This window comes from Procambarus clarkii, chromosome 1, assembly GCF_040958095.1.
Source record: "Procambarus clarkii isolate CNS0578487 chromosome 1, FALCON_Pclarkii_2.0, whole genome shotgun sequence".
Classification (NCBI taxonomy): Eukaryota; Metazoa; Arthropoda; class Malacostraca; order Decapoda; family Cambaridae; genus Procambarus; species Procambarus clarkii.
Window position 1 is genome coordinate 57,353,616 of NC_091150.1, and position 11,561 is coordinate 57,365,176.

The following is an 11,561-nucleotide window of genomic DNA, read 5'->3' on the forward strand; positions in this document are numbered from 1 at the left end:
TTTATTTTTTTATTTTTTTCATTGTTTTTCATTTCGTTGTTTAATTGTTTTTTTTTATATTTCAGTGAGGGGAACATCAGATCCTTTGATGTTCCAAATTTTTTTATGGGATTATCAGATCATTTGGGAATGCATCAGATGAGGGAGTGGGAAATCGTGGGGAGGACGAGGGGATAGGGGAGGGGGTAATAGTGGGGAGGACGAGGGGATAGGGGAGGGGGTAATAGTGGGGAGGACGAGGGGACGGGGGAGTTGGGGATGGTGGGGACGAGGGGACCGGGGGGGGGGAATGGTAGGTAGGACGAGGAGACGGGGACGTGGGAGATAGTGGAGAGGACGAGGGGACGGTGGAGGAGGGAATGGTTAAGAGGACTGGGAGACAGGATGGTTGCTGTTGCTGTTGTTGAGCCACAGAGACGCATGGCCGGGTACAGCTAGAATACTAATTATATATATATATATATATATATATATATATATATATATATATATATATATATATATATATATATATATAACTGAAAACTCACACCCCAGAAGTGACTCGAACCCATACTGCCAGGAGCAACGCAACTGGTATGTACAGGGACGCCTTAATCCGCTTGACCATCACGACCGGACATAAGGAAGTGATAGCCTAAGCTATTTGAACCACTTCCCCGCCGGCACTCGGATAGTAATCTTGGGCATAGCATTTTATCAAATCACCTCATTCTTTGGGGCAACACGTGAGGAACACAAAAAACCTGGGGACCATTCAGGCTTGTTTGCATATATATATATATATATATATATATATATATATATATATATATATATATATATATATATATATATATATATATATATATTTTGGGCAGCGTAGACAGTAATTATCCAACATGAAGCAATGAGCAGCAGTGAGACTGCTGAGATCAGAAAATAAATAAAGAACCGTGTATGTTACCATAAGGACCAGTACAAGGAGTTCCAGGCGACTGTGCCACAGAAAATTTAACTACTGAAGATCTCTACAAGTAAGGGAGGTGATGGTGATCAAGGAGAGCTGACCAACGGACATAGAGAGATGGACCAGTGTGGAGGAAAATTAGGGGAAGCAGAAAATAAAAGTGTCCACCAGGGACGTGACTGGTGAGAGAGGACTCCCAGAGTCCTGCACCAGATTCACAAGCGGAGATAAGATTCATGTGGATCTACCTGTGTGTGCCAAGGTATGTGAGCTTATACAACAGGGACTTGTACACCAGAGACTTGTACACCAGGGACTTGTACACCAGGGACTTGTACACCAGAGACTTGTACACCTGGGACTTGTACACCTGGGACTTGTACACCAGGGACTTGTACACCAGGGAATTGTACACCAGGGAATTGTACACCAGGGACTTGTACACCAGGGACTTGTACACCTGGGACTTGTACACCAGGGACTTGTACACCAGGGAATTGTACACCAGGGACTTGTACACCAGGGAATTGTACACCTGCGACTTGTACACCAGGGACTTGTACACCAGGGACTTGTACACCAGGGACTTGTACACCAGGGACTTGTACACCAGAGACTTGTACACCTGGGACTTGTACACCAGGGACTTGTACACCAGGGAATTGTACACCAGGGAATTGTACACCTGGGACTTGTACACCAGGGACTTGTACACCAGGGACTTGTACACCAGGGAATTGTACACCTGGGACTTGTACACCTGGGACTTGTACACCTGGGACTTGGGCCTTTGTCAGAGATGATCATGACAGGTCTATGACCAATCTGACGGGGATTGGTCAGACCAATCCCTGACCGTCTACCACTTGGACGGTCGGGTATTGAACGCCTGCATGAAGCGAAACCGTCGCTCTGCCGTCCTGCCCAAGTGGACGGACAGTCACTGTGGAAGAGGTTAAAAAGACATATGCAGGAATTAGATTCAACAAAATCAATAGGATCAAACTTAATATCACCATGGCTACTGAAGGAGGCCGAGAGGTACTTTGTCACCTACTAACTCATGGTTTAAATAAAACACTCAAGACAGGAAATTTCCTAAAATTCTAGAAATAGGCAAACATAGTCCCACTATTCAAGAAAGGGGACAGGCAGGAGGCACTAAATATACAGACTAGTGTCCCTGACAAGTATTGCATGTGAAGAGCTGGAGAAAGTAATCAAGTTGAGAATAGTGGAGAACCCGGAGAGGATAAATTTTGTTAAAAAAAAAAAGCATGAATTTAGAAGGGGAAATTCGTACCTGACACACTTGATCGAGGTCTGTGGCAATGATACTTAAATAAGATATATTTTTACTTATATTTTAATAAGGCTCTGTAGACTATCTTTCTAGATAGTTAGAGAGCATTTCATAATGTTCTTCACGAATGATGTGTGTACAAAATAGAGAAGAAAATTGGGATAATTGGGAAAGCACTGCACTGGGAAAGAGAGTACCTGAAGGACAGAAGACAAAGAGTCACAGTCAGAGGCGAAGTCTCCAGCTGGAGGAATGTCATAAGTGGGGTACCCACAAGGCTGGGACCTGGTACTATTACTGCTCCAAATTTATCTGAATGATCTACATGACGGAGTGACCTCGTACACGTTATGTTGTACTTTCACAACCCACTCTACCTTCCAGTATACATAAATAAATAAATAGGAGAATGTTAAACAAGAGGACACAAATGGAAGCTGGAATCACAAATGAGTCGAATGAATGTGAGATAATACTCGTACCTTGTACGAGTATTTCGTTTTGGTCAGTATTCCACGGGTCAACAAGTGGAATCCACTGAAAGAAGGTGTGGAAGCCGCCACCTTCACAACCTTAAGGCCAGATTCGACAAAGAATTTTAACGTCAGTTCAATTATAAAGCAAAAGTGCACAACAAGACTAGAAGGCGGGGCATGAAGAGCCAGGGCAGACACTGAATGGTAATGAATGCAACATATGCAATGTTGCATACTTATCCGGCCTTAGTACACAGCAACCGTTAAGGAAAGACCATGAGCCACAGAACCGAAACTGTCTCTATTTTCCGCCTGTTACAACTTGTAATAAAGATGTTACATCTTGGCTTAACGTGTTTATGACGTATTAGAACGTTGTTACAACTTGCTATATCGGTTGTTATAACTGGTTAGGAAATATTAAAACTTGTTCGAACGTTGTACCAACGTCGTAGTTTCGGTGTGTGTTTGGCCCGGGGGGAGGGGGAGCTGTTAGAGATTATCACTGTTCTGAAATATATAAACAATCCACTTTCGTGTAGCCTTGTCAAACTAGCATGTAAATGACACTTTTTTTTTAATTTATAAAGGTTATAAACACCTATATAAATCATAAACACCTATATCAATTACAAAATAAGGCACACGTTTGCAATAAATCATTTTAAAATGTGTGGGTTTGTTTATTTGAGAGATGCATTATATTGAGGTCGGGAAGACGAATCAGTTACAGGCAATGTTGAGAAAAAAAAGAGAAAGATATATGAAACATGGGCACCACAACCAAGGGAAGGGGGTCGCGCACCCCCCCCCCAGGGCCCCCCGCTCTGGCACCACACCTCCCCCTCCCCGCCTCATCACACAAGATGAAGGGAATGTCAAGGAGAGCCTGCACCAGCCGGCGAGGTGTTGGAAGTGTCCCCAAGAACACCACGTGTGGGCAGGTCTGAATTATGTAAGAGTACTTGCATTAATATATGGCTTGTCCTACACAACACACACACACAGTCTGCTCTCAACAACACACACTACTGTATACAACACAAACGTTCTGCTTAAAACAACACTCAGTCTGCTCTAAACAACACAGTCTGCCCTTAACAACTCACAGTTTGAAAGGGAACCCTTTACAGCAGTCAGGCGTTGTATATATATATTTACACTTGCCCCCACGAAAGATGTAACCTTCAATCTAAGTACATAGGTATGACGTCGACCAAGCTGACGAGGCGTTTGACCTGTCATCTTCAACAGGTGCCCCAAAAAATCACATGACACAAGCCCATGACATCACTCTAACAAGAGAAATGTTGAATAAAAATACTTGTATAATAGACAAAACCCAAGATTTAAGAAGATTACAAACTCTTGAAGCAATCCACATAAAAATAGGACAACCTACCATAAATACCCAGATTACGGAACTATTCACTCTACCCACCATGAGAGTAAGAACAAGACCGGAACGTGAAGATGCCAACATAGAAGACACTGCTCAATATGCTACGCCCGCTACATATGATTAATCTTTTGTATATTCCAGGGACACATTCTAAATATATCAAAAAAGTTTCAAAAACTATTGGCATTCTTTCTAAGATCAGATATTATGTACCTCGCCCTGCCCTGGTGACGCTCTATTACTCCCTCATCTATCCTTATCTCAACTATGGTATCTGTGCTTGGGGCTCTACTACCCAAAATCCTTTACGTCCTCTAATTACTCAACACAAAGCTGCTATTAGGACAATATCCAACTCTGGACCCAGACATCACTCGGTACCCCTTCTCAAATCTCTGAATATGTTAGATATTAAGTCACTGCACATCCTCTCTTTTGTATTATATATATATATATATATATATATATATATATATATATATATATAAAACGCTGAACTGTAATGTCAATACTGATCTTAAAAGCTTCATTGAAGGTTGTAACAGAACCCATGAGCACCACACCAGAAACAAATACCTTTTTGATATTCTAGGAGTACGACTTAATCAAACTAGAAATGCTCTACAAATCAAGGGACCCAGAATGTGGAATGACCTTCCCAATCATGTTAAAGACTGTACCTCTCTCAACCAGTTTAAGATAAAAACTAAGAACTACCTAATTAACTCCCTGTAACCTACCTTACCCCTATAATGCCAACCCATGTCTGTTATTTTTAAACAATGCTGTTTGTCGACCAAACTATATTTTTGCTGTTTTTCTGCCATGTTCCCCCCCTTTTTTATTTTTATATTTTCTCAACACATTTTATACTATAATCTCAATTAGTATTAAGTTTTAGTCTCTAGTGTTTTTCCTGCCCGAAACGCTTTGCGTAATTGTGGCTTTAGGCATTGTATGTACTAGCTCTGTCTATAAATTCATCAATATCTGTATCACCCCTTGTATGTATGTACTTTACCTAAATAAACATTTGAATTTGAATTTGCTTCGTACCTTTTTTTCGCCTTATTCTTCCACTTTTTATCCTTACTCTTCAACCCTTTATGCCATACTCTTCTGCTATTTGTATTTGTCTGTACTCGACATACCCAATGGTATAAAGCCGATATGCCCTGTACTGTCCCATCACTTAAGAATGAACCATGTAGGTTCGAAACGTTGTGTAAATTTATAATAAGTGTAATACGTTCTACAGTTAATTATTTATTTTTCTTCACCTCGAACGAAGATGACTTTTGGAGAACTCCTGTTCTAATTAAACCAAGATGCAAGAGCACTAGTCAGAGGGATAGAAGCCCTAAACAAGAAAATAATCAATACAGAATAGGCAGTCATATTCAATGAAACATGTATAGATAAAAATCTGCTGCCAGTATACACAGATTATATCAATTATCTCAATTGACAATTGTTAATTGACAATTGTCAATTAACAATTTACTACAGAAAACAAGAAGATGGTCAACCTACTTATGAAGAACTCTCCAAACACCAAACAGAACGTCTTGAAAGAAACCAACATCGTCTATGTCTTCACATGCCCACTTGGGGACTGTCAGCCCCAAAGATCTCAGTATATAGGCAAGACAATATCGTCTCTTTCTAGGCGATTAACAATGCACAAACAACAGGGCTCCATCAAGGAGCATATAATCTCCTCACACAACCAATCAATCATCAGAAAAATCATAACAAGCAACACAGAAATTATTGACAGATACAGCGACAACAGGAGACTCGACATCAGTGAGGCACTACACATCAAAAAGTCAAAACCAGCAACCAACAGCCAATTAACACATAATTACATTCTTCCCACTTCAAGACCCCGAATCAACACAGAAACCGTTGAAGCAAAAAGACAGAACACTCAGTAGCGTTAATACCCATGTGCCATTCATCTACTTGTTCATTTCAATCATGTCCTGTATCACCACACCCCAAGCGAATATAAGCCTTACATTGCATGTAAAAACTTGTATTTGAAAATGTAAGAAGTGACTTGCGAAATGCTTCCGTAGGCGTCAGATCATAAATAAAATGTGAAAATGAACTTTAGAGAGTTAATGAAAAAATCCAGATTTATCATTTCGTAAGAAAAAAATTAGAAAGATATATAAATTCAGGAAAACTTGGCTTATTAGGCAAATTGGACCTTGCATAGTTGGCCGAGAAGTGCGTTCTGGCTGCTAGGTACGACATATATATAGTCATATATATGTTAAGATAGGTTATGTTAGGTTAGGTAGGGTTGGTTAGGTTCGGTCATATATCTACGTTAGTTTTAACTCAAATTTAAAAAAAACTAACTCGTACATAATGAAATAGTTAGCTTTATCATTTCATAAGAAAAAAAAAATAGAAAAAATTTATAAATTCTGGAAAATTTGGCTTATTACCTAAATTGGACCTTGCATAGTAGGCCGAGTACTGCGTTCTGGCTATTAGGTACAACATATATATATTGTGACAGTAAAGTGTTGGAGTGTTGATGTTCGGTAGTCTTCCAATGGCAGGGGGCAATGCCTTGTCACGTTTACAGAAAAAAAAAGAGACTGCTTGCCTGTTTGTCTGTGGTAAGGTAATGGGAAGACACACAAAACACAAAGTATAAACAATGAAATTTTAATTACTCTAGAAAACAAGATATGAACAAAGACAATCCCTTGGCTTACGTAAAATTCAAAACAAATCAACAAACAAAACAACATGAATAATTAATAAGTGTAAAATTTACTCTAAAACAAAATGAAGTGCAATACAATAATGATAATATAATCAGGTGCTGAGAATACTGGCTAAAGCTGCCACCTCCCTTAGTACACGACAGCCAGGGCTTTGTCTACCAGAGAGAGATGTCAACTCCTAAGAGCACAGAGAGATTCTGAGGAGTACGGCGTGTGCTGGCCCAGACGTTGACTCAGGCAGTGGGCGTGAGTGCAGGTGCAGGTGCGGTCAGCGATACACCAGCCAATCAGGAGCAGGCAGGCGGAGAATGGGTAGTTTGCTCGTTGACGGCGGGTGGAGGAGCCGGCGTGTCTGGTGGTGCAAGGTACACTTTGCTTCCTGGGCAAAACGTTTGGCGATACTGGTGGACGTATCTTCAATATAGTATCTTGTACTTGTAATGTGACGTGAATGATGTAGGGAAGAGCAGGCTCAATCTCTCTTGAAAGAGATTATCGTCACAATATATATACATATATATATATATATATATATATATATATATATATATATATATATATATATATATATATATATATATATATATATATATATATATATGTATATATATATGCGAACAAGCCTGAATGGTCCCCAGGACATATGCAACTGAAAACTCACACCCCAGAAGTGACTCGAACCCATACTCCCAGAAGCAACGCAACTGGTATGTACAAGACGCCTTAATCCACTTGACCATCACGACCGGACATAATGAGGTGATAGCCGAGGCTATATGAACCACCCCACCGCCGGCACTCGGATAGTTATCTTGGGCATAGCATTTTACCAAATCACCTCATTCTTTGGGGCACACGTGAGGAACACAAATGCGAACAAGCCTGAATGGTCCCCAGGACATATGCAACTGAAAACTCACACCCCAGAAGTGACTCGAACCCATACTCCCAGAAGCAACGCAACTGGTATGTACAAGACGCCTTAATCCACTTGACCATCACGACCGGACATAATGAGGTGATAGCCGAGGCTATATGAACCACCCCACCGCCGGCACTCGGATAGTTATCTTGGGCATAGCATTTTACCAAATCACCTCATTCTTTGGGGCACACGTGAGGAACACAAATGCGAACAAGCCTGAATGGTCCCCAGGACAGTTTTCAGTTGCATATGTTTTCAGTTGTCGACGTCATACCTCGTCAGCTTGACGAGGTATGACGTCGACCAAGCTGACGAGGCGTTTGACATGCCATCTTCAATCTGGTGCCCCTAGGAATCACATGAGACAAGCCCATGACATTACTCTAACAAGAGAAATGTTGAACAAGAATACTTGCATAATAGACAAAACCCAAGATTCAAGAAGATTACAAATTCTTGAGGCAATTCACATAAGAATAGAGCGACCTACCATGAACACCCAAATCACGGAACTATTTACTCTACCCACCATGAGAGTAAGGACAAGACAAGAACATATCGATGCCAACACAGAAGACAATGTCCAACATAACAGGCCAATTACACTGGATTAATCTTTGTGTTTAGATAGGAGATGCCTCGTATGGGCCAATAAGCCTTCTGCAGCCCCTATGTTTATCCCTTATGTATCCCCCCATGTTTTTCACCTTCATTGTATTATCACCTGACCTAATGCGGGTATAAAATCAACTAGTATTGTAAGATCTGTTCACTTGAGAATGAACCATGGAGGTTCGAAACGTCGTGCAAATTATACAAATAAGTGTAATACACTCTATAGTAAATCACTTCTTTTCTTCACCTTAAAAGTACGAAAATGAGTTTTGGAGAACTCCTATTCCAATTAAGCCCTGATGCTAAGAAAATAGTTAGAGGGATAGAAGCCCTAAACCAGAAAATAATAAATACAGAATATGCGGTCATATTCAATGAAATATATATATATATATATATATTTTTTTTCTTATTATAATAGACACCATTATTCACTGATCTCAGGAAAATTAACATAAATTTTCTGATTGTCATACCTGTGTTCGTAGTAGTAGAAAACAGACAATCCTCCCATAGGTTCAAGGGGCCAGATTCACGAAAGCACTTACGCAAGCACTTACGAACGTGTACATCTTTCCTCAATCTTTGACGGCTTTGGTTACATTTATTAAACAGTTTACAAGCATGAAAACTTCCCAATCAACTGTTGTTATTGTTATAAACAGCTCCCTGGTGCTTTGGAGCTCATTAACTGTTTAATAATTGGAAACAAAGCCGCCAAAGATTGAGAAAAGATGTATAGGTTCGTAAGTGTTTGCGTAAGTGCTTTCGTGAATCTGGTCCAAGGATCTTCTCAAGCCTCGACTCTTTCTGAAAGCAAAGGGTAACTATTATATTTTTGAAATATTTCAACCTGCTCCGCTCCTCCCACCAGCGGACCACCCAGACGGCAATGGGAGACAGTTATACTCATTTTATAAGTGAGCGAGATATAGTCAGTAAACAAAGACAGAGACAGGCAGAATGAAATAGACTGATACAGTGACAGACAGACAGAGACTGACAGTGAAAGGTCTCGAGAGAGACTGGATCGACCAGGGCAAAGAGAGACAGGGAAGACAAACAGAAAAACATAGACAGACAACAGCAGAGACAGAGAGGCAGAAACATAGACATTGAGAGAAGTAAGGAGAAGTAGGGGATATCTGAGTAGAGGGAAGGAGATAAAGGGAGGCTGGTGGAGAAGGGGTGGAAGAGTGAGGTAAGGAGATGGAGAGGGAGGGTTGAGAAGGGCGGGGAGTGTGAGAGTGTGGGGGGAGGGGAAGGGAAATTAGTGGGGAAGGAGGGAGAGAGAGAGTGTGGGAGGGAAGGAAAGAGAGAGCAGGAGAGGAAAGATGTGAGGTAAGAGGAGAAAGTTGGAGAGGGAAGTTGAAAGTGGATATGATTGTGACGTTGTGTACCTTGATTTTAGCAAAGCTTGTGATACAGTGTCACTTGAAGGACTGATTAAAGAGATAAAAGATCACAGTATTAAGGGGTGGTAATCTTAAGTTGGATAAGGGCATGACTATACCAAAGGAAACAGAGAGTTAGTATAAATAGAGTTAAGTCAGAGTGGGAAAATGTTGTAAGTGGCGTGCCTCAAGGCTCAGTCCTGGGACCTCTGTTATTTATAATGTTTATATAAATTATTGAAATTCAGAATGGAGAAACAATATTTGCAAATTTGCAGACGATACCTAAATAAAGCCTGAAATAAACTCGGAAGACTCAAAAATTACTTTAAGATAATAAATATAGGCTTTTGAAATTGTCAAAAGATTGGTAGAAGCAATTTAATGCAGACGAATATAAGGTTCTGCAGGTCAGGAAGGTCAGGTTCAGAGTTACAAAATATAAGCTGAATGGTGCCGGAACTGTGAAGTCATTCCGAAAATGATCTCAGGGTCATGATTAGTAGGAATTTTATAGCCAAAAAATAAATGCATGCAACTTCTAAATAAATCAAATAGGATACTGGGATTTATTTCCAAAAGTGTTAGCAATATTACACCCACCACTAGGCCCAGTTCATAAATGCATTATCTAAACAGTAGTAAATTGCAGTATTAAAGTGTGCTTAGCTCTTCTAAGCAATCCAATGTTAATGAACTAACATTGGATTGCTTCCTCTTGTTAAGCCTCATATCGATTATGCTCTTCAGTTTTGGTCGCAATACAATGGACATAAATTCACTAGAACACGTCCAGCATTGGATGACAGAGTTAATACCGCAAATTAGAAACATTCTAAATGAAGAGAGATTGAATAATCTTAATTTACATTCTTTAGAAAGGCGAGAGTTAGGGTGTTATATTACTGAAATGTACAAGTGAATGAATGTGAATTACAAAGGGGATATTACGCAGAGAGTAATTACACTAACGTGACTTTACAATGAGAAAATTCGCAGGAGCCGAATTGTGATGAGGGTTCGAACCTTTACTTGAAACGCTATGTGTACTATTGGCATTAGGTATTGTATGTACTATCTCTATCTTTAAATCCATCATTATGTATGTAACTCAATGGATGTACCTTTACCTGAATAAAGAATCTGAATCATTATGGTGGGTAGTCCCATCACATGCTCTAGCGACTAGTGCATATGGGGGTCGTGGTCTAGTCGCTAGAGCGTGTGCGTGGTGTATATATATATATATATATATATATATATATATATATATATATATATATATATATATATATATATATATATATATATATATATATATATATATATATATATATATATACACACAGGTTGTTGATTTGTGGAACAAATTACCAGGTAACGTAGTCGATGTTGGACCACTTGAGTCTTTCACTCTGCCTGGAGATAAAGGTATTCACACTCTTACGTCCCATTATCAGATCACAAACCTATCAAAATGTATCAATGAGAAAATAATTTTGAGGCAATGGAGTGACTTGACCCGGCGGTAAGGCCTCCATAACCTCCCAGTGAATTCCATAGGTCGGTTGAGTTAATGCAAAGAGGAGCTTCGCTAGCCACTGTCTACCATATTTAATAAATAATTAGAGTCAGGCAGAGTGCCAGAGTCGTGGTTGGTTGCTAATGTGGTACCAATTAAAGTCTATTGTTGGAAAGTTGTTTGAATCGATAATTGCAAAAGCCATTCGTCTTCATCTTGAAAAAC

The 11,561-nt window shown here is 39.9% G+C and overlaps 1 protein-coding gene across 1 annotated transcript; it reads right to left on the reverse strand.

Annotated features, from left to right (window-relative positions):
* Window positions 1-1,193: 1,193 nt before the first annotated feature.
* Window positions 1,194-11,268, reverse strand: LOC138363496 (uncharacterized). The gene is made up of 2 exons (XM_069322849.1): window positions 11,189-11,268; window positions 1,194-1,737 (listed from the first exon to the last, which is right to left on the reverse strand). Exons 1-2 carry the CDS (start codon window positions 11,266-11,268, stop codon window positions 1,194-1,196), a joined length of 624 nt encoding a protein of 207 aa, XP_069178950.1.
* Window positions 11,269-11,561: the final 293 nt, after the last annotated feature.